Source organism: Mauremys reevesii, linkage group 5, assembly GCF_016161935.1.
Source record: "Mauremys reevesii isolate NIE-2019 linkage group 5, ASM1616193v1, whole genome shotgun sequence".
Taxonomy (NCBI): Eukaryota; Metazoa; Chordata; order Testudines; family Geoemydidae; genus Mauremys; species Mauremys reevesii.
In genome coordinates, this window is record NC_052627.1 from 63,313,762 (window position 1) to 63,337,625 (window position 23,864).

Consider the following 23,864-nt stretch of genomic DNA (forward strand, 5'->3'; position numbering starts at 1 on the left):
TTTAAAAAGATGGGCCTGAACTAGAAATGAGCTCCGTTTCACATGTGTGGGTCCCCACCACTCCCTGGGGGTGTACTAGGGTGACCAGATGTCCCGATTTTTATAGGGACAGTCCCAATTTTTGGGTCTTTTTCTTATATAGGATCTTATTACCCTCCATCCCCATCCCGATTTTTCACACTTGCTGTCTGGTCACACTAGGGTGTGCACATGTGTGGGTCCCAGCTGCTCCCTGCCCCCCTCATTGAAGCAGGTGTGCAGGGTTACTGCCCTGGGAACTGCAGGGCACCAGTGGTCATGGGGCTGGCTGGAGGCAGGGCAAGGGCTGACTGGAGGTAGGGTCTGGCTGCAGGCAGGGCAAGGGGTGTGGGGCTGGCTGGAGACAGGGGTGTGTGGGGTGGGCTGGCTGGCTTCAGGCAGGATCACAGGAGGGTGCGGCATAGGTTGGCAGGGCTGGAGACAGAGGACTGCGGGACTGGCTGGCTGCAGGCAGGAGGGTGCGGCAGGGGCCGGCTGCAGGCAGGGCAGGGAGTGCGGGGCTTGTGCGGGCAGGGCAGGGGTGTAGGGCTGGTGCGAGCAGGGGTGTGGGGGGGGCTGGCTGGCTTTGGGCAGGGCCACAGTAGGGTGCAGCAGGGGTGGGCTGGAGACAGGGCAGGGGGTGCGGCAGGGCTGGCTGTGGGCAGGGGGTGTAGGGCTGGCTGCAGATGGGCTGGTGCGGGCAGGGCAGTGGGTGCAGGGCTGGCTGCAGATGGGCTGGCAGCAGGCAGGGCAGGGGGTGCAGGGCTGGCTGCAGGCAGGGGCTGGTGCGGGCAGGGCAGGGGGTGTGGGTACAGGTGGTACAGACCACCCTGTATGGTAAGTGCCCCCTCCTTCTCCTCCTCCCCTCTTCCTCCCCCTCCCCCCGGGTAGCAGCAGCAGCAGCAGCAGCCTGGGGCTCGGAGGCTATTTAAAGGGCCCGGGGCTCCCCTGCTTCCACCTCCCCGGCCCTGTAAATAGTCGCCGGAGCCCTGGGGAAGCGACAGGGCTCCTGCGGCTATTTAAAGGACCAGGGCGGCAGAGGCAGCTGGAGCCCCCCCGCTACCCCAGAGCTCCCGCGGCTATTTAAAGGGCCTGGGGCTCCCCTGCTTCTACCCCCCTTGCCCTTTAAATAGCCGAGGGAGCCCTGGGGAAGCGGCGGGGCTTCAGCGGCTATTTAAAGGGCCGGGGCAGTAGAAGCAACAGGAGCCCCGGACTTTTTAAGTAGCCCCCAGAGCCCCACAGCCCTACCCCAGGGCTCCAGCAGTGGGGCTCTGGCGGCAATTTAAAGCCCCTGCTGGGAGCCCCAGGCCCTTTAAATTGCCCCCTGGGGAAGCCAGGCCACCCCGGTACAGCGCACTGGCTCTTGCTGGTACGCCGAACCGGGGCTTGGGTGCGGGGCCCTCTTAGGGGCAGGGCCCGATTCAGGGGAATTGTTAAATTGGCCTAAAGCCAGCCCTGTCCAAGGGTCCTTGGGCTGGAACCTGGAGTAGTGAGCAGATCTGGGTTCCCCTACCAGCCACTGGGGAAGTGGCATAGCTTGGCTGGGAATGATAGCCAGTCCGCTGAGACTTTGATACCTATAACTATACCTAGTGACCTAGTCAGAGAGCTGAGCCATGAAGAAGGAGCACCCCGAGTGACTGAGAGGAAGCACTGCAACTCCTGGACAGAAGGGGGTGTTGGATTGGGTGGAGCTATTCCCCAGAGGTAGCCACAAGGAAGTGCCTCAGTGGTGAGTAGAGATCCTGTTACACCCCCATCCCAAAGTATAATATGAAACCTTGGTCTCTGGGCTTGTACTTCAGTGTATCTTCCATTAGGCTACAGCTATAGTACGATATGGCTGGTTCATCTCTCTTTTTACATCATTGTAAGACTGCCTTCACTAGTATTCAAAATCACATTATTCCTAAGAGCTGCCAACACTGAAATAAAATAGTGTAGTTCCTCTGGTTAAAATGCTGCTTACGTACTAAGTGTGTTACACAGAATTCTTGACATTACAGTTAGTAATATTTACAACTAAGAAATATGTTCCCTAGAAATAATCTGTCACCGCTGGGGGAGGTAGGAAGAAACCGCCATGGATGGTGTATGATTCCACACTTCGATGTAATCTGCTCTGATGTTCTCGGGTTTATCTGGTGTTGGCTGGCATTAGTGATATTTTTAAAAAAACAAACCCGCATGCACCCACTGCATTTGAAAGGCTTATTCAATACGTGATCACCCTAGCAAAATGAAAAGTTTACTTTGCAAAATGGAAGGCTTCACTGTCTGTAGTTTGACTGTTTAATAAGCTCCCTAGGCTAGCAGACTGCATCCAAGCTGTCCTAGAATGTGAAAAATGTTCCCAGTGCCACAGTGACATCACAAGCACAAAGCTGATAGCTGCTTATGGGTTGCAGCTGGGCTTCTGATTACTCAGAGGCAGTGCAGGCTAAGCAAATCCTGTTTTCTTACTCTTCGGAAGAAGCCTCCAAAAGCTACTTCAGTGCCAAGGTCTCCTGACTGAAATCTCCCACTAGTCAGGGAAATATTGACCTACTCTGAAATATTTCAAATATAGTAACTTTCTATTGATTTTCCTAAATGCTGCTTTGTTTCCTATAGTCAAGTTGGACTAGATACCTCGTTGAGTCCTTACAGATATGCAGTCCACTACAAATATTGCCTGTTTAAATGGAGTGGGTCTATTGTGTTAAAAGTGGCTAATACGTAAACATCAGATTTAATGCTGAAGTGCTATTTGAAAGGGAAAGGTGAGTCCTTACAGAAGGGGTTAACCACTACAGATTATGCTGAGTGGGGTTGAAATAGGCATTGCAGAAGTATTCCACCAAAGGGCATCAACAATAATTATAATGACGAAGACCACAAGATGTGGACATGTGTAAACTAAGTAACTCTGATCTTATTGGCTATAATCCTTGTCTTTCCTTTCCTTCAGAGCGTTCTTACTGTTGCTCATCCTGACATGTCTAAAATTAGATTGTAAGCTCTTCAAAGCAGGGCACCTGTTTGTGTTCTGTAAAGCATCCAGCATACTTTTTGGAGGCTGCAGATACAGCAATAAGGGGGGAATTTTGACAATTGTTACCATATTTTCTCTGCTTAATACAATTATCCATTTTATCAAAAAGAATAATTCTGTGTGGGGGGTCCTTTGACACCACAAATATCTCCCATTTGTATAAGATGCAGATGCAGAAACTTCTCTTGGTGTAATTCCACTGAAATCCACAGAGTTACACCAGAATGAATTTGGCTCAGAGATTCCAAGCCAAAGACAGTGCTGATTGAGATATGAATCATGGGGTTGTGTATTTAACTGACAAATCTCAATATACAGACAACAAATTTAATATATATGAAGAGTTACAATATATAGTTCTTGGAGCAATTTCAGAAACTTTAGTCTGTCTAGAAACTGGATTTGAACACAGAGCTGTATGTTGGGAGTTCTAAAACAGTGGTTCTCAGCCAGGGGTACAGAGGTTTTCTGTGGGTACAACTCCTCTAGATAACTGCCTAGTTTTACAACAGGTTATATAAAAAGCACTAATGAAGTCAGAACAAACCAAAATGTCATACAGACAATGACTTGTTTATACTGCTCTATGTACTATACACTGAAATGTAAGCAGAGCTATTCCACAGATGTAGCCAGAAGGAAGTGCCTCAGTGGTGAGTTGAGTACAATATTTATATTCTAATGCATTTTATAATATGGTAAAATGAGAAAGTAAGCAATTTTTCAGTGATAGTGTGCTGTGATACTTTTGTATTTCTATTCTGATTTTTGTAAGCAGGTAGTTCTTAAGTGAGGTGAAACTTGGGGGTACACAGGACAAATCAGATTCCTGAAAGGGGTACAGTAACCTGGACAGGCTGAGAGCCACTGCTCTAAGAGAACTGTAGCATATCTGTCAGGAGATGGAGCTGTGCTTTTGCCATTTAACATCTGTTCAAACATGTACATGCTTGCAGATCCTCTAAATGCAGAGCTTAATAGCCTGTTTCTGGTCAAATTGTTTCTCTCCCAAGACAGAAATAAGGATAGTTTTCATGCTGTTGGTTGAACAGTGGAAAGGCCACTGAACAAGTTATGCGCCTCCATGATGTTCTGTCATGAGCCAAACCTGGCGCATTACATGAGAGAAGTCCTCTGAAGGACAGGTGTCTGACAATGTCCTCCAGCCATAGTGTTTTAGGTCTTCTGGGGGATCTTTTCCATCTTGGCTTCATTGCATCAAAGTTGAAGATGATTCTTGAAGGGAAATTGGAAGGCATCTGGAGGAGATGACTGTAACACCTTACAGAGCCTTGGGCAACCATTTGAGAGAACAGAACCTGGTCAGTTTAGAAGACAGAGCTCTTCATTCAACTTGAATTCATACCACTGGATGATTTTGACATATGGAGATGCTTCATCTGAATGGTATCCAACTTCTTTTCAGTCTTGACAGAGGGGCCATGATTACCAAAGAATTATATATCCTTAGCTTTAAGCTATTCCTGAAGCCAATTTTTTCCATTCCCCATCATTACTTTGAGGTGGATAATAATGGCAAAGTATATGGGGGCGGGGGAAGGCATGTCCAACTTGCACCATTTCTAGGCTTACATATTACCATATGCTTGTAAATTAGGCATGCAAATGAGCTCACTTTCTAAGTGCATTTGCATGTCTAAAATTCTAAAAATCAGGCTCTTGATGTTGATTTCTTTTTTATGTACATTATGCACTCATGATATCCACAAAAGGGGAAAATAGTCTAGCCTCTGCTGTTCATGTTCTCTCTTTTTTTGGCAGATGAATTTACAAAATGGAGTGGCATGTTCAGATTGCAATTTTAATTTAATGTTGATGAAAAGCTGAGTATCCAACTTTAACTTAACACATTTTGTCACCCTTTCAACAGCATTACCGTTGCCAATACTTATACAATCCTTGTCCATCTGGTTATCCTTATCCAAAAAAACAAAAACCTGTTTTCCTACTGAACCAATCTGGATGTGTCATATGCCATTTGAAAACTCATTATTTGTATAGATGTCAAAAGCAGAGCTATGGGAATTTAGTTTTACTTTAAAATTTTGCCATTTACAGCACTAACTTTCAAGATTAGCCTTCATTGTCGATAGTACTAGTGATTACTACTTTCAACGTTGTACAGACAATCTCAATGTTTAAAACTCTCTCTCACACACCACACACACCCCTCTAAATCGATAAACAATTCATGTTCACAAACCAATCTGCCCATAAAGGGAACATCTCAAGTTAGAATTTTTAGACTGCTGCTACCCTCACCCAGCCTCTCCTTGTCCCCTCCTCTGGTGCTATGGTCTCTGGCTCCTACCCATTTTCCTGTCTCCCAAATCTTGCTCTTGTCCCATCCCTGCTCCTATCCTTATGGCTCCCCCCATCTCTCACATTGTTCCTATCCGTCCATGTCTTCTGTTCATGCTCAGTCTCTCCACTTATACTCCTAACTCCATGCTTGCCCAGGGCTTATCCACTTCCTTTTCCTCAAGCTCCTGCCCCTGGCTCCCTGCCTTGTGTCTCTTTCACATCCTTGTTCCTCCCATTCTGGAGCCCTCTGTGCATTCTAGCCAGGGGGGTGCACTGAGCACACAGAGTCTCCCTGCTCTAAATTGCAGTACCCAGTAGCACCCAACACATAGGAGGAGCAATTGCAGGGAAAGTTCATCTCAGTCCCTGCAGCCCTGGGCTGGAGTATTGTGAGTTGTTTGGTGCCAATGGCTCATGAGCAGTCTGCTTGGCATGTAGGAGCTGTGAGGGATGGAGCATGCTCAGGGCAGATGAAATCGCCAGATCATTTAGTTGCCAAACTGTAACAAGTTTCTAGTGAGCATGTACAACATGAGATTTTTTTCTAAAAGGTTTATAACTTGGTCAAATGTTTAAGGCAGATTTTCAGAAGAACGTCAAAAAGCACATCCTGAAAACCATCACTACCCCTTGCCAAATTTCAAGTCCCTTCTCCAAAGCATGGAGCTGCTAGAGCTTCTCAGTAAAACTGTTAAGAATTCTTTTTAACATGGGTAAAAGTATTCTTCCCCAACCTCAGTCTGAGAAACGTCAGAACTATTTTAGCTGAAACTTAAAAAAACAGTTTGAGACAGACATCTGACATTGAAAATTTCAACTTGAAAGGTTTAAGTTTGGCCAATTTATAAGAACTGAAAACAGGGCCTTATAATGGAAAGTATTTAGAATCCTTACCTATAGATGTCACTACCTGGGATGATAAAGACTGATTCTTTCTCTCTAAATTAAATACATTTCACCTATTATTAAGACAAAGCTGTAAAGAATTAATATTATAGTAGTGTAACATTCCCGCCCAGTCCATGCTGATGAGCATCCATCCCTTTGCTTGGACATAATTGATTTTTGTAAATTTTAGTCTTTTCTATCTACAAAATTCTTTTCTCTCATTAACTATGAGCTCTGCGTCAGCTCAGAAGTTTCTCTCTCACCAACAGAAGTTGGTCCAATAAAAGATATTACCTCATCCCCCTTGTGTTTCTAATATCCTGGGACCGACATGGCTACAACACTGCATACCAGAGACAAGGAGCAGAGATTTGAACTGTTCTATTAAATATTAGGTTGTGGATCAAGTTGTGCAATAAATCCACCTCTTTAAGGCTGAAAGTCCAGCAGGAAATTCTTTGAAATGTGTTGGAAACTGTCCAGTTGGAAACTGTCCAGAATGCAGGCAGAAGTGACAAAATATGACATGTTGGTAATGTGGAGAAAAGAATGCAAACCTCATATATATGTTATGGAGATGCCCCTTAAACTCTCTCTGGGAATAGAACAATAGGAAGGTGGATGGGAAACCCAAGATATTCAAGAAATGGAAGTATGTTGGAAGAATCTAAACACTGCAAAATGGTGTACAGGAACATGTGAGCTACCAAAGTAGAGGGAAAAACACTTTCCTACTGAAAAGAGAGAAGGATTTTTTTAAAGACGATTAGGTATTTTATTTTTAGAAGTATATGAATGATACATTCCCCATTTTCATGGGACTTAACTTGTGTTATGAGTGACTGTTTACCATCACTTTTAGTAAGATTTGTTTTATATACACAGTACCATATTTGTCACTCGCAGCGGAGTATGTCAAAGCATTTGCAAATATTAATTGAATCTCAAAAACACCCTGTGGAGGTAGTTCAATAATATTAATCTGTTTTACAAACAGGCCAGCTAGGGATTAGATAAAGCCAATGGTGTGAGTTGTGGTGGGGTTTTCGTGGTTTTTTTGGTTGTTTTTGGTAGAAAGTATTGGCGTTTTTCTGGTGACCCAATCAGTTTCTGCAGAACTGAAGACACAATTCTATTGTAAAATTGGCATCCTATTAGTCAACAGATTCACTCATATGTATTCTGTAGTGTCTGCTTGCTTCAGTGATTTAATATAAATTTTAACTTGTTTTTTTAAAAAAAAGAAAAAGAGCCCTGCAGAGTCAACACAGCTAATAGGGAAGGAGCTAGTTTCCATTCCTTCACATGTGTTAGCAAACAATTTTAAGTATCGCCTATCTCTGTGCAAACCTGTTGATGACCCTGGATATGCACAAGTGTTACTGAAAAATGAATTTAATTGCAGAATGTTTATTACTGGCAATTAGAAAAATAATCTTTTCACTTAAAAACTGAGCACACTTGATTTGGAAATTAAAGGCTATTAATGTGGGATCCCACAATGCCATTTTTTATGAAAGAAACTACAATTTTAACATTTTTGTTTTGGAGTCACCTTAAAAAAATAATTATGGTCTCTATGGCTTTTGAATGTTTTTACATATAATTTTTTAAAAAAATATTAGAAATATCCAGTCTAAACATCCCTATTTTTTGCTACAGGTGTCTCTGGAATAATGTTAGTAACATCACAAGAGACAGAAACCTAAGTTGTAACACTCTGAATTCACAGTTCTCAATTTTCCAGTTCTCAGTTGGAAAGGAAAGAGATGTTAAGTCAGATTGTTTAAACTTTTTGTTTCAGTATTACAGACCTGTTCAACTCAAATTCCTATCAGGTAGTTAGCGATTTCACAAAGAAGTTTTCTTCGTCTAGTACCTTTCCTTCAAAAGAGGGCTAAGCTGCAGCTCGGGATTCTGCCTATTTTGAGGGCCTTATTTTTCCCTAGTCCATAGGAAGTCAGCAATTGTAATTCCTCATATTTCTAAAACGAAGGGGAAACACAAGGAGGGGAAAAAACTCAGTTTTAAATAGATGAGGATCTGTAAAGGACACAAAAATCATCCTTTTCCATTAATGTTTTTTAAAACTAGTTTAGGCCTCATAGTTGATAAAGGAAATCTTCCAAATGTGAACCAATGCACTACTGTCAGCTGAAGGAAGAAACAAATGCCACTGAGAATTACGTGGAGTGTATGCAAGCACAGTAGCTCAGAGCTGCAAATTAACTCCATTCATCCTCAAGTAGGCGTTAACTCTGATGCCTAATATCTGCTGAAGTCAACAGTAGTGAAATAATAGTCAAACACCCAACTACGCTGTGGATGTGGGCATAGCTGGTCTGAGTGTCATCCCTGTTCTTCCAAAATGACCCTAAGGGCAACTGAGTCACAGAGAGGTTAAAGGAACTGTGCACTTGCAAACGTTGTATGATATACATTACTGTTGTCACCAAGCTCCTTGTCTGATGGGGAGGGGGAACACATCTTGAAATCTTTTTTTACTTTCCAATTCTAGCTATAGTTGACATCTTGTGGCTTAGAGTAGTTTGGGCTGGACTGTGCCATTAAAGCACAGTCCTGCATATGAGGTGGTGCAGAGCCACTCCACCATAGCGAGAGGTCCAGGAAGCATGGCGATTTGGGGAGACACAATGACTCCCTGAGCTATTTAGCATGCTGAGGAAGCTCACCCCCTGCACCCTTTCAGGGGGGTCCAATGTTCACACCCCTATTACTGGCCAGCTCAGTTAGCTGGTTCAAAGGGGGCTCTGCCTCTGCCCTATCCTCTCTGCAGTGGTTTGTACTGAAAGGAGGGCTAGCAAAAGCTGCAAGGGTGACTGGCCTCTGCATAAGGAAGCAGTTGCAAGGGGATAGAGGATGCTGGCACATTAATGCAAGGGCCAGCTACAATCTGGTAATGGTATGTCGGAGTCACAATTAACTATTTCTTACACTAATGTTTAGCATTTAATTTAGAGGCAATGAGGAAGAGGGATGGTCTTTTGGTTAAAAATCAACTGGTGATCAGGAGCTGAGATCTATTCCTTGCTCCACTATAGCCTTTCTGTGTGGCCATGGACAATTAATTTAAAATAAGGATGACACTCATGAGAGTGGGACTGAAACTTAATATGTGTAAAGCACTTACAGATCTTCTCATGGAGAGTGCTATAGAAAAGAGAAATATTAATTTCCAATTTTGTTAGTAAAAACATAATTCTGTGGTTGCCTCTCTTACTGTCATGTTTTCCAATCTCAATGGACTCTGCTGGCAGAGATAGTTGGCCCTGTTCTGACAGTTACACAGCCAATCTGCCGCATGCAGCATGACAAGAGACAGGCACGCTCTGCAGAACGTCTGATGTAGAAAATCCTAATGAATGATGAAAGAGAAAGTGGAGTGTTATCGGCCTATTATTTCAGCAAGTTATAGAGATTTTTGAGCTCTCACAGGCTGTAAAGATGACATTTTATCATCTGACCCTTGTTGCAGAGATACATATGAATAAAACATGTTGCTCTGGAGAAGGTTGTATGGACAAGACTAAGTACAGAGGAAGGATACAACATAAGACTCAATTTGTGTATAAATCAAGCCTCTGCTTTTTTTTCCCGACTACTCTATTGATTACAGCACAGCATGTGCAATTATGTAACATGCTAAATAAAATATCAATATTTAAGCATTGATGGACTTCATTCTGACACTTGTGCCAATGTAAATTTGCAGTAACTCCACTGACATTGACAGAATTACACAAGGGTAAGAGCAGAATCAGTTTCTCTATGCCCTTTGCCAAGAGAACTAAAATCTGACAGCAGTATAACAGAAGCACTGGCCTGGTACTAGAGAAATCTCCTGCAAGAAACGCATAGCAGTCAACCCCTTCAGCACTTGAGTGGCTGAGATTATAGTGTTCCTAGAAAGGCTTGCACACTTGCCGGAGCACTAGTAACCTGCAGCCCAGCTCAGGTGCTGCTCCTGGCCTATTTTCATCCTTAAATGGGAAGGAGAAGAAAACAAGCCAGTCTTCCTGTCTAAGCCCCTTTTCCCTGGACACTCGAACACTACAATGAGGCAACTCTCCCTACAACAACTCTTCTCCACTGCCAACCACCTCAGTTGTGCATCAGGCCCCAAAAGTGCCTTGAGTCCCCGATAAACCTATGAACAGCTGAGAGGTGGTGTGAAGACTTTGGTGCCTGCTCTTCAGGCTAGCTGTAGCCCACTTATGGCCAGGACAGCAGGACATCTGGGGTCGGAAGGCAAAACATGACAGACAAGAAAAGAGGGTATAGATTGAAGAGCAGGAGGAGAAAAGATTGGAGGAAAAACTAGCAGAAGGTAAAGTGAGGAAGGAGAAGATGGGAGGGGAAGGACAGAGCAGACCAAAGTCTAGAAAGCCAAGGAAAGGGCAACGATGTGAGGGTGTGAAACAGGACTGTTGGAAAGAGATGGAGCTTTATTGCCTGGCCTCAGTCACACTAAATGATCTATTTGTTCCAAGAGGTCAAATCTCTGTCACCTGACAGGGATCAATAGCCACTGAGTCCAACGGTTACTGTTACAGAGGGGAGCAAGACTTATGGTGAAACTTGGAGTAGGGAAATTAATAAATAAAGAGCAACTTGAATTAATATTATGGAGTAGAAATATAGTACAGGGAGTGAGGACATGGAGAAACTTCTTTCCTGTATGCCTGGCTTTTACTGTAATATGGGATACCCTATTTTTTCATTCTGAAAAGGTAAAGGAGGCTTATGAGAGAGTGATGCAAGCTGCAGCTGCTAACACCCTCCTTCACCTACGAAGGCCGGTCTATATACAAAGTTGCATCAGCTTAACCAAAGTGACTTCTAAAGCAAGCTAGTTAAATTAATCCTTCTTTGAGTAGAGACATGCTTACCTCAGTTTAACCCTAACTTTACATGAGCAAGCTAAACCACTTTTTAAACCAATATAAGTGTGTCCACACAGAGGTTTTCATCAGAGTAACTGACTCAGTTTAATTAAACCAGTGCATGTCTGTGTGTAGGAAATCCCCACATCTGTTACCTTGAGAGTCTGGTGGTCATACCACTCCCACTTCAGGTTGCAAAGAGAAGGTCTCTAAAGTAATATAAAGGAAGCAATACCGCAAGCTGAGCTCTGGAAACTACAGAGGGAAGGCAGGGCTAGATCATCCCTGAAAGTCCTAATGGCATTCACTCTGAAAAGCTAAGGGTTCAAGGATAGAGGGGAGGAAGGATGTAAGGCATGGGAAGAGGCCTACTTGGGCCAAGTAATTATGACGTCAGTCTGAAATATTTAGGTTACAAAACCTGCCTACAATGTAGTCATTTGCTCTTTCCAACTAGACAAACATTATGTCTTGTGGGAAATCATGAGGAGGACTCCCCTTACAAAATCACAAAGTTAATCACTAATAACATGAAGTAAATATCTTTCAAATATTGCCAGCAACATCTGTGCTAGTTTAACTACTGGTTCATGTTGCAGTCCTTTATGGAATATACTCATTTGAAGACAGCAAAGAGTGTGTCACCACATCCATAATGAAGATTGAACTTGTGGGATTTTCTGTGTGTGCTGCAGCTCAATTCTTTTCAGGCTTTTAACAACACCCTCCTACTTTTACTTTTTCCTTCATCTTAAGTTCCCAAAAGTCTGAATGCCTATATATGATCTTACACTTATAATATTTGGTTTTGGTGGAATGAAAGCTAGGCCAGACTGTGAGCTCATTTATATGAGTGAAACTTCAGAGGAAAGCCACTTAATTCAATAAAGTTACTCTGAATTTACATCAGTGTAAACAAGAGCAGGAGCTTAACTTTTACAAGTGACATAAATCTGAGAAGCATATAAGAAATTTGCCCTCTCCTCCAGAACAAAAATTAACTCTATGGAAATTCATGTTAAAATAAAAGATTTACATATTTCTTAGGCTATCTAAAAATATAAACAATAATACACAGTAATGTTGAAGCATAGATTCAAAGAATCCAATAGAAGACTACAGTAATTGGTGATCAAGTCAGTCCGATTAGGCATGTCCATGCAGTGCTAAGAGATACAGGGCTTTGCAATACTTTTGTGAGTATTCACATATTAACAAAGGTTTACATGACTATACAGGGCAAAGATGTACTATTTCTACTAGCAAATGCTGTTTTTCAGATGGATATGCGGAGAGGGGAGATGTGAATTTGTCCACAAACAAATTTCACCATTTTTGCCAAGTCTTCTGCACCCCAAGGAAAATAAAAGGGGTGGGTGGCTTTATGCAATGAAACCAATGAAATCCACCACAAAAGAAAATCATGAATATATGACAAGTGGAAATTTTTCCATTTTATGCAGATCACATTTCCACAAAGCAAAAAGTGACCTGTTACCGTCAAAGAAAAAATTGAAGGCAAGAATAAAACAGAAGTGTTCTGCTTTTCTTTTTGCTATGGTTAAGAGTATTTCTAATTTCACAGGTACCATACCCAGTATGCTGAGCTAGTGCACCTCCTACAACTTTTGAAACACTTCCTTCTTGAAGATATCTAGCATGCCTTCTGTGTGCCTCATCATTTTATACTCATGCAGAAACATCTTCACTGGCCACCAAACAGTTGGACCCAGAATATAAGAGAGACAAGGTGGGTGAGGTAACATCTTTCATTGGAACAACTTCTATTGGTGAAAGAGACAAGCTTTCAAGCTACAAGGAGCTCCTCTTCTTACAGATATAGAGACAGTTTCCATAGCAATAATATCTATGCCTTTGCAAAACATTCAAGGTACTAATACATTTAGAAATGCATTTAGAAATACTTTTACTCATGCATGGGTTGATTGTGCAAAGAGCTGAGCATTCCAGACCTAATGAGAAAAGCATATGCTTAAATTTAAGTAGTGTGGGGGGGGGAAATGGATTTACTCTAGAGCTATCAATTAATCTCAGTTAACTCAAGTAATTAACTGAAAACAAATTAACTCAATTAAAAAATTTAATAGTGATTAATCGCAGTTTTAATCACACTGTTAATAATACCAATTTAAATTTATTAGAAATATTTTGGAGGATTTAAACAATACCGAATACAAAGTCTACAGTGCTCACTCTATATTATTTTTATTACACATATTTGCACTGTAAAAAAGAAATATTATTTTTCAATTCGCCTCATAAGTACCATAGTGCAATCTCTATCATGAAAATGCACTTACAAAGGTAGAATTATTATTTTTACATAACTGCCCTCAAAAACAAAACAATGCAAAACTTTAGAGCCTACAAGTCCACTCAATCCTACTTCTTGTTCAGTCAATCACTAAGACAAACAAGTTTATTTACATTTAAAGGAGATAATGTTGCCCACTTCTTATTTACGATGTCACTTGAAAGAGAGAACAGGTGTTTGCATGGCACTGTTGTAGCTGGCATTGCAAGGTATTTACGTGCCAGATATGCTAAACATTCATATGCCCCTTCATGCTTTGACTTGTAGATTGCACTATCTTTTGTTTCTTTTTTACAATGCACATATTTATAACAACAAATATTACAAAGTGTAGAGTGCTCACTTTCTTTCCGTGTTGTAACTGAAATCAAAACATTTGAAAATGTAGAAAAACATCCAAAAATATTTATAATAAATGTACATTGGTATTCCATTATGGTTTAACAGTGCAATTAAAAAAAATTAATCATGATTAATCATAGTTTTAAACCACTTGACAGCCCTAGTTTACTCACATGCTTAAAGTTAAGAGTGTTCTTAAGTGCTTTTCTGGATCTCGGAAAGAGTGCTCAGCCAGGGTTCAGGTCCTGATGTGGCCTCTCAGCACTGTCCATATGCCATCCACATGTCCCATGCCTTCAGCTTGCTAAGCTGTATCCTCTTCCTGCTGCTGCTATTGCAGGCCCTCTGCCAACAACTGGGTGTGCCTATGCACAGCTCTTGGTTTTTCAGTCGCATCAGTCAGGCTGTCTGCCATGCAGCTTTCTCTCTGCAACCAGCTGCCAGGCTGCTGTCTCTGGGCAGCTGCTTCTAGTCACATAAACCTCTGGCTTTCTCTCCCAAGTAGGTCAGGTCAAAATATTTTGTCAAAACTGTTTTTGATGGGAAATGTTTCACTTTTTGGGGGGTGAAAAGTTGACTTGCTCTACTCCCAACCTAGATCCCCCTAAGACTCTTGAGGGTTACTACCATTTCCTGTATGCTACATTGTGAGACTGCTACTGGTTAAATGTTGGGCTAGGCAATACAGAATTCTCCTTTGGCTACATCCTTCCCCCTCCATTTTATTTAGATTTCAGGGAAGACACTGAATAATGAGCTAGTGGGTTCATTATATTCATGTATAATCTATTCCAGATATTGCAATATACATATATTATCTACTTCCCTTCATGGGCTGCAACCAAGACATCAGAGCTGATCACCCTTTAAACCTTTGGGAAACTTCAGATATGAATCCAAATTTGAATCAGAAATCTGCAACTCAGGCACTTTTCTCCAGCTGAAATGCAGCCTTCCTGTTGTCATTTCTTCTACTTCCTGCTATGACTGGAGACTTCAGAGTCTCTTCCAAATACCAATTTACCCTTTCAGAAAGAATTTCTGATATGCTATTCTATTGAGTAGTGTAATTTAGGAAGAGTCAGCAAAAAAGAGACAAAGTCTATAGCAATGATAGATAGTGGACTATACTTGCTATGAATGGAATTTGCATCATGCTATTGGAAAACTATATAAAAGTCGCAGAGATATTACCCTGAATAATACTGTGATATCAATATTGTCAAGGATTAAAGCTGATTATTCTATTTTACATTTCTAATAGTTTTGCTGGAAAAGTGGAACTGGAAGACACCAGTGAACAGGCCTGACCCTTTTCTAACCAATATACTAAATATAAAATGGATACTGCAAGAGATCTCAGAACACTTCATGTTTGAAATAACTAGAAATAATCTAAGTATTATCCTGGCACTGATTAATTTCACTGTTTTTTGTTTTTGTTTTTTTTGCTTAGAAATGCCTGTAATAACCTTGTATTGATTATAGGACTAGAGAGTCGGCACTATTACAAGTTCAGCAATGAAGCTATATGCAAAAGATCCAGTGGTAATAATTAAATCCTCTGAATGTTTTATGCAGTTCTGTGACGGGGTGGGACAGCCCCGCTCTGGTACAGCGGGGGTTAACCCTTCTTTGATAGCAGAGGAAGCCACGCCCAGGAAGGTCTGCTGGGCGTGCTCCAACTGGCAGACCGGTATAAAAGCCTGCAGGTCTGCTCAGTTGGGGCTGACCACCGGGGGAGAAGGACGCAGACCGTCAGCTCCTGCAGAAGGAGAGCCAGTGCGTCTGGACCGGGGCGTCAGCCGAGCAGAGGCCGTACCGGAGACCCCGGGGGGTGGGGGGGATGCTTGCCGGGAGGGACCTACGGGGGAACCGCTCCCACAACACCGACGTCCGACTAGACAGGGTAGGAAGTGACCCAGGGGATTGTCGAGACTGACAGCCTTAAAGCTGCAGTACCGCTCGGCGTGTTGCGGGCGGATCCCCGCCGAGCGGGGGGCGGGGGGGGGGAGGGCAAGGAGAGCTTGCCACAATCAGGGCCCTGGGTCAGGACTCGGCAGAGAGGGCGGGCCCGAGTCCCCCTACCCCACCCCTTGAAGCCCGCTCCGGAGGGGGGTGTCTATGTACTTTGGCCGCCAGGCCGTGCTACCCCGCTCCGAAGGGGTGTCTATGGACTTTGGCCGCTAGGCCGTGCTACCCCGCTCCGAAGGGGTGTCTATGGACTCCGGCCGCTAGGCCGTGATACCCCGCTCCGAAGGGGTGTCTATGGACTCTGGCCAGTAGGCCGTAATACGCCGGTTACCAGGGGCAGACCGAAGAACAAGGGAACGGCGCTAGGCCCCAGCTCGCTCCTGCCACCAGGGGGTGCTGGGGTACCAGACCCGTCACAACTTCCTATAAAATTTGTTCATGCTTTAAAGATCTGCAGCATACTAGATAAAATAACTTAATTATCTAATAGTGCATCCTTTTGTGAGACATTCCATTAGCTGATTGCACACATTTAATTGTGTTTAAACTCAGGTCACTCTGCCTTCCCATCCACCTTTCTCTGGTAAAAGTAAATATAGTATGTCCTTTATGGCAAGCCCTGTATTAATCCCTATACAATCATTGTACACAAGGATTGCTTTAAAAAATCTTGATAATATGAGTCGCTTATGAATGTTTTATGAATGCATTGAAAGATGGACAAGCATTCTAAGCCTTCTTGAAAGATACTGCTTTGGCTGTCCTCCTACACTGAACTCGGAATGTTTCATTAGCTCCCAGCATTTGGAAAATGTAATGAAGAAGCTGTTTATTTTATAACCTGTCACCAGAATAAAGCAACCTCAACAGAATTCCACTGTATTAACCCAAATAAGCAATTACAGATATGGGTTTATACCTATGATTTATAGGACAACATAAGAAACTGAAGTCACTCAGGGCTAGTAGATGATCAACTCTCTGTGGCCACAAAAGGGAGTAAGGGTAACTAAGGTACTTACTGACTCTGTTGTATGGCCTACCTATACAATGGGCACAGGAGGGAAAGTAGTCTCCAGAGAATCATTACTTCCCCCACCATGTGTACATAGGTGCATGGGAGAGGAGAGGGAAAAAAATGGGACAGAGCGTAGAGGAGAGCATTAGGTTGCCCTCCGCATGCCAGCACTATGTCAGTGAAGAAGGCACTGTGCCAGGGGTAGGTCCGGTGCAGTTTAGTTCCTCCCTGGAGCAGGCAGGCAAACTTGGAAGCAAATTGCAACTCTGAGTCATAGTCTGATTCATAAGCTGCTCCCAGGACAACATAACTAGACACTGCCCCTTTTTCAGAATAGAGCATAATGTGACAACCTAGCCCTTATTCTAATAGGAATAGTTTTATGATGCTGGGAGTTGTTTCTTCACACAATGCACAGTCAACCTGTGGAACTCCTTGTGAGATGATGTTGTGAAGGCCAAGACTATAACAGGGTTCAAAAAAGAACTATATAAATTTCATGGAGGATAGGTCCATCAATGGCTATTAGCCATGATGGGCAGGAATGGTGTCCCTAGCCTCTGTTTGCCAGAAGCTGGGAATGAGCGACAGGGGATGGTTCACTTGATGATTCTGTTCATTCCCACTGGGGCACCTGGCACTAGCGGAAGACAGGATACTGGGCTAGATGGACCTTTGGTCTGACCCAGTATGGCTGTTCTTATGTTATTCTTGAGAAAGAACTCTACAGATCTCCTCACTCTCCTCCCCTCCACAGATCTCCTCAATCTCTTTCTCCCCTTCATATTATCATCATTAATAATAAATCATGCTTAGAAAGCACAGACTTGGCTCATGGTGCACCAATCAATGTGACAGACCCTATAAACCAAGGTAAAATTAGGGACTGTCTGAAAAGTGATCGGTAACCTGAAAAAGTAGGATTTTCATTTGACAGTGGCATTTATGAGTCCCAAAGGGTATTCCCTAAGTTCTAACATTTTTATTTTGGTTCTATTTATGTAATAGTGCTATTAATTTATTATAACATATCAATTAAATGGTTAACTATAAATCCTGCCTCTTAGCCACTGTCACTACAGCTCTATTGCTGGGAGTTTCCCACAGCAGTAGATACTCATGGAATCTCTTTGGTAACAATAGATATAGTTGTCCAGTACATTCTGCTACAAGGTTAAGCATGCCATTCTTCTGCCTGTCCCAGGTCTTCTCACAGATCAGGGTAATCTAAGCATCTCTGCAACAGTGGGCTAGTCACCAGAGGATGTTTGCTAGAATAATGAATAAATAGTTACCATGGATTCTGGTATCGATGAGTTATCTCATCTTCAGCAGCCTGACGGAATTCTCCAGTCTGTCAAAGAGAAAAAAAAAACCACAGCATGTTGGCAATGGGAATTGATATTATATTTGTCTGCCCCTCTCCAATCAGAGTGGGAGTGAGGAGAGAGTCCATTAACAGAGTTGAACGCCAAGGAAGAGTGCTGTGGTTCTACATCTTGAAATGTGAGAGCAACCTGGGTGCAGCATTCTGGCCCCCTTAAAACTTAGAGAGGAAGACTTTAGAAAGACAATAAAACTGAAATTGTAAGGCTATATTTCTACAGCATCTCAGGCAATGGAACAAGGTACATAAGAGTTAAGCAATGTCTGGTACATCTAAGGGTCCTGTATGGGGACTGTAAAATTGAAAAGATCAAAAGTTCACAACAACTCAGAGAGCATGTGGGCAAAAAGTGGGCAGGGCAACAGATGGCACTATGTGCAAGTCAAGGAGAAATCCAGGGCAAAAGGGAAACCTCTGGTCTATAGGAAGTAATTTTTAAAATTTAAATTGGCTCAATAAGGTAGTCTCACACACTACTTGTACATGTATCTTGATTGGGGAAGCAACAATATAGCCTACAGTGTGCATTTTTCAGCAACACACACACACCTTGAATACCACATCCTATTTTCCCCACTCTACTGTTACTTTGCTTCTCCACATCTCTCTCAAGTTGGACTTTAGATGCACCAGGCCTGTTGATAAATCTGAGGGTAGAAATTAAAATAGGAAAGCCAATCTAAGTGTTTCTCATTTGAATTCATGTAATGCTGCTTATCTAAGGGCAGAACTTGGTGCATTGCAAACAGTTCAAGCATCATATTTCTTTTTTCTCTTTGGCTTTTCTGTTTCTAAGTCATATTCGTCTTTGTCAACAGTTACAGGTGTTATGCAGTCAAACACTGAAAATGCCAGTCATTGCTAAAGCAGCAACCAGTTTGCCACATATTTACTTCCTTGCCCTATTCTGCTGTCCATGTTCTTTTGTTTTGAGCAGCTTCTTTGTTTAATCCACCGAATTTAAGTAGTGATGGAACTATAGTCCCATAATTCAAAATTTACCTTGTTTTCATTTCATGCTTTTACCAGCTCACACCCTGCAGCTTACCTCCTCTCTTGTTGTTACCTTTCCTGTCCTGTTCCCTCTCCCCAGCCTCACTTCTGTCTCTGTTTTTCTCAGGAGTTGTAATGAAAAACCAGCATTTACCTTGTGGCCCATCTCTGCTTCTGCAGAATTTAAGCTTATGTTTAAAAAAATAAAAGTTACCGTATATACGTGATCATAAGCCAGTTCGTTTATAAGCTGACCCCCCCCCAAGATAGACAAGTAAAAATGGAAATTTTTTATAACCTGTTCATAAGCCGACCCTATCATTCACAGGTCAGCAAACTTTGGCTCCCAGGCCATCAGGATAAGTCGCTGGTGGGCCGAGATGGTTTGTTTACCTTGAGAGTCTGCAGGCACGAAGGTAAACCTAAGTAAACAAAGTGTCCCGGCGCGCCAGCTGCTTACCCTGATGGGCTGGGACAGCAACTGGTGGGGAAATTTTTTGGGGGGGAGAAGCTGGGAGTTGGGAGTAACCCCTGTGACCACCCCCCACATGACCCCACCCCTAGCCTGGGACCCCCACACTCTCCCCATCCCATCCCTTCCCACCTTATCTGGAGAGGGCCAGGGGAGGATGTCTCTGAACTGGCTGGAGCTGCTCCGGCAGGTTGGGCAGCCTACTCCAGCGGGTCAGATTGGGCGGCACAGCCACAGCACAGCCCAGCAGGCTGGGCCGGGCAGCACGGTGCGGCCACAGTCTTCTCTGTGGGGCGGGGCCGACAGGCACGGCTGCAGTTGCTTTGGAGGGTGGGAGAAGAGCAGCGTGGCCAGAAGCAGAGAGACTCTGGCCCTGCATCTTCCCTTCTGCCTTTGCTGGCTGTGCTGCCTCTCCTTGCTCCCTCTGTTGTGGGGAGGGGCTGTGTCCCACCTCTCCCTCTCTATATTCGTTCATAAGCCGACCCACTTCTCTGGTGCTTCCCTTTTTTGCTAAAAAAATTTGGCTTATGAATGAGTATATACGGTACATTTCTATCCTTTATGGCTGCAAAGAAAAGATCTTCTAAAGGTGAACCCATGCTGTGCTGTATTAGTGAGTCTGCAGATACAGGAATGACAGCTTTAAGGGCAAATTGTATTTCTCTTACACAGGGTACGTCTACACTGCAATAAAAAACCTGCTGCGCTGAGTCTCAGAGCCCAAGTCATCGATGTGGGTCCACAGGGCTCAGGCTGCGGGGCTAAAAACTGCAGTGTAGACATTCGGGCTCAGTCATGGGCTCTGAGAACCTCCCCTCACAGGGTTTCAGAGCCCAGGGTCCAGCCTGAGCCTAAGTGTCTACACTGCAATATTTAGCCCCACAGCCCTAGCTCTGCAAGCCTGAGGCAGCCCGGGCCTGCTGTGGTCATGCCACGAGTCTTTTATTGAACTGTGGATGTATCTAGAGGCTCTGAATCAGCAATGTATATGAGCGGATTATGCATGAGAGGAGTTGCACGGAAATCCGTGCTTAAAGTTAGGCACATGCATTTATGTACCCTGCTGAACTGGGTCCACAAAACCCAAGTATCAGGCTATAAGTGAAGTGTGAGGGGATGAGAAGCAAAAACCACAATAAAACCCTTGTGTGGTGCAGGCTGTTACTCCACGCTATGGGTCAGCATAGCAGCTGTAGTTTCCTTCCGGCTTCCCTCCTCCCGCCCTTGCCCATCCACCTGCCCCCACATATGCCACTTGTTAGGACCACTGGATTCATGTAACTGCAGATCCAGCACCCAGCCTGCTCTCCATGCCACCCTCTTTGCTGGCCTGTTCAGGAGCCACTAAATGCAAACATAGGGCACACAGGTCATCAGAGTTTTATAAGGAAGCTCCCTGACCCAGTACATCCCATCCCAGTTTTCCTATAAAAATATCTTTGAGACAGGAGACACAGCCACAAGGCATGGACTGTAGTCTTGGGGAAGCAGTCTGGGGTTTATAAACAACAGCCATCCTGCAGACCCTGGCTTTATGGCCCATCACCAGGGATCAGTGAACAAAAAGGGCTGGAACTCCTCACACTGGCAGGGGATCAGGCTAGCTCTTGGTTGACCTTGCTAGAGTTTCTCAAAGCAGCAGATGAGCAGGGCTGGCTGGGAAATGTAATTCCTTATGATAGCCATAATTAGTCCTATTTTGCAAGGCACGATGGGAAATATGGTCAGGACATAAACAGTATCCTTGCTAAAATTTGGGGGAAGAGACCTGGAGAGAGCCAGGGTTTTTTTGTGGTCTCTCCTAGAAGATGTGAACAGTTAAGTCTACAGACCTAGTGCTGGGAGCAGTAGCAGAAAATATTAATATTATGGTACCACCCAAAAGCCCCGGTTGGGACAGGGCCCCATTGTGGTGGGTACTGTGTAAACAGAAAAGACAATCCTCTTCCTGAAGGGTTTATAATCTAAGGCCCTAGATTGCTGGTTTTTCCTTTACTGAGGTGTGCTTAGACCAGGTTACGGCATGTGATATGTGTCTTACTTAGATAAGCAGCTTTTGGTACAAGTGACTCATAAGTATTTGGTGCCTAGACACAATAGTGATGGGCACAAGTAATGTCTATAAAGAGGTATTGTTAGCTCAAGGGTGGGATCTTGCAACGGTTGATTGCCAGTGGTAGTTTTTCTCCAGTGAGAGGCCTCCACTGATGGAATTTGCTCCCCTCAGAGCTCTGCCAGAACCAGAGTTTGGCAAGCTTCAGGGTCTGACATACAGCCCTTTAAAAATATGTTGAGTTCTTATTTTTGTTCAGTTTTGGTTATTTTGTATTAACAGTTGATCTAGTAAGGCACTGATTACAGTAATGCAAGGGGCAATTAGATTGCCATCACTTACTGTTAACTTATGAATAGGGCCCTACCAAATTCAGGGTCTATTTTGGTCTATTTCACAGCCATAGGATTTTAAAAATTGTAAATTTCATGATTTCAGCTATTTAAATCTGAAATTTCACAGAATTTGTAATTGTAGGGGTCCTGACCCAAAAGAGTTATGAGGGGGTCATGGTACTGCTACGCTTACTTCTGTGCTCCTGCTGGTGGCAGCGCTGCCTTCTGAGCTGGGCAGTTGGAGAGCGGTGGCTGCTGGACACGAGCCCATCTCTGAAGGCAGAGCCACTGCCAGCAGCAGCGCAGAAGTAAGGATGGCATGGAATGGTGTTGCCACCCTTACTTCTGTGCTGCTGCCTGCAGAACTGGGCCCTCAGTCAGCAGCTGTCACTCTCGGCCAGTCCAGCGCAGAAGTAAGGGTGGCAATACTGTGACCCTCCTAAAATGACCTTGTGACACCCCCCTGCAACTCCCTTTTGGGTCAGAACCCCCAGTGTGAGAAATGCTGGTCTCCCCCAGGGAAATTTTTAGTGTATAGTATAGGGTAAAAGCACACAAAAGACTAGATTTCACAGGGGGAGACCAGATTTCACAATCCATGATGCATTTGTCATGGATCTGAATTTGATAGGGCCCTACTTATCAAACTTGTTTTAAATTTTTATTTATTTATTTATTGTATAGGCCTAGCTGCTATGGCAACAAGAATTCATAGAAAACAAAATAAACCAGAATAAAATTAAAAAGACAGATGGCAAAGCAGAGTCATTCTGAATAGTAATACAAACAAAGGGAATAGTTGTCTCACTTACATCAGGTAAACCAGAAGTAACTCCACTGAAGTCAATTGTGTTTACACAGGTGTACATGAAAAAAGAATCAGGCTCAATATCTACAAATATCACCAACCATCAAACTGAAGAATGGTCAAGTTCTTTCTGTTTCTTCCTCTCTATTCCCATTGGGAGCCAAACTTTAAGAATGGGGAAACCAGATATGGAAGGAGAAAGAAAAAGGGGCATGCAGAATATCTAGCATGGGGGATATCGCGGGAAATTTCAGGGAGTTCCTGAAATAGAGGGGGATGGGTGGGTGGTACACAGGAGCTTGTGAGGTAGAATGCAAGCAGGTCCTGATGTGTGCAATAAGCTCAGTCTACATAGGCTACAGAGCATGTGACCCCCTAGTTCATGAGGTTTGTAAAGCAAAATGAAATAAAATACTTCGTGGCCAAGAAGATGACGTTTCAGGGCTGAATTCTACCCTCAGTTGCATTGGAGTAAATCCACAATAATGAAACTACTGCAAATTTAACTTGGAATAACTGAGAGCAGAATTTGGCAGTAGATTTGGCTTTAAAGGATCAGCAGCAACTTTAAATAGCAATGTGGTCATTTAGAAGTAGTATAGCTTTTTTCCTATATCGTGAGCGCATTTATCTGATGCAGGGATGGCAACAGGAATATGGGTTCGTAGACTTACCTACAGTGTCAACAATTGTTCAGAACACAATGTGTTTTTATTTTCAGAAATGTTAGGTTGCTAACACTGGCAGAGCTGTTGTGAGTCAGATATTACCATTTTGTACAATAGATCTGAAAATATGTTTATCTAACAGAGGTTTTATACTCCTGGTTAGTATATCTGATTTAACTACAATCTTCTATGACACAAGAGAGGATAAATAATATTAAGTGAAACTAAAACTCATAGCCATGGAGCTGTCTGATTCTAGTAAAGGTGCTTTTAAAAGCTACTTTTATAACTTTGTAGCAAAGTCCAAAGA

The 23,864-nt window shown here is 43.3% G+C and overlaps 1 protein-coding gene and 1 long non-coding RNA gene across 4 annotated transcripts in view; one reads left to right on the forward strand and one right to left on the reverse strand.

Moving 5' to 3' along the window:
- Nucleotides 1-23,864, reverse strand: part of C5H4orf45 (chromosome 5 C4orf45 homolog) — a 105,688-nt gene that overhangs the window by 65,579 nt on the left and 16,245 nt on the right. For all 3 annotated transcript variants that reach the window (XM_039539195.1, XM_039539192.1, XM_039539194.1), the window contains exon 3: nucleotides 18,134-18,192. In XM_039539195.1, the coding sequence (XP_039395129.1) occupies nucleotides 18,134-18,192 (59 nt within the window). The remainder of the gene's footprint in view (nucleotides 1-18,133; nucleotides 18,193-23,864) is intronic.
- On the forward strand, nucleotides 1,621-15,343 carry LOC120405562. Its single transcript, XR_005598672.1, has 3 exons — nucleotides 1,621-1,750; nucleotides 12,755-12,919; nucleotides 15,111-15,343. It is a non-coding gene; the product is annotated as an uncharacterized LOC120405562 (long non-coding RNA).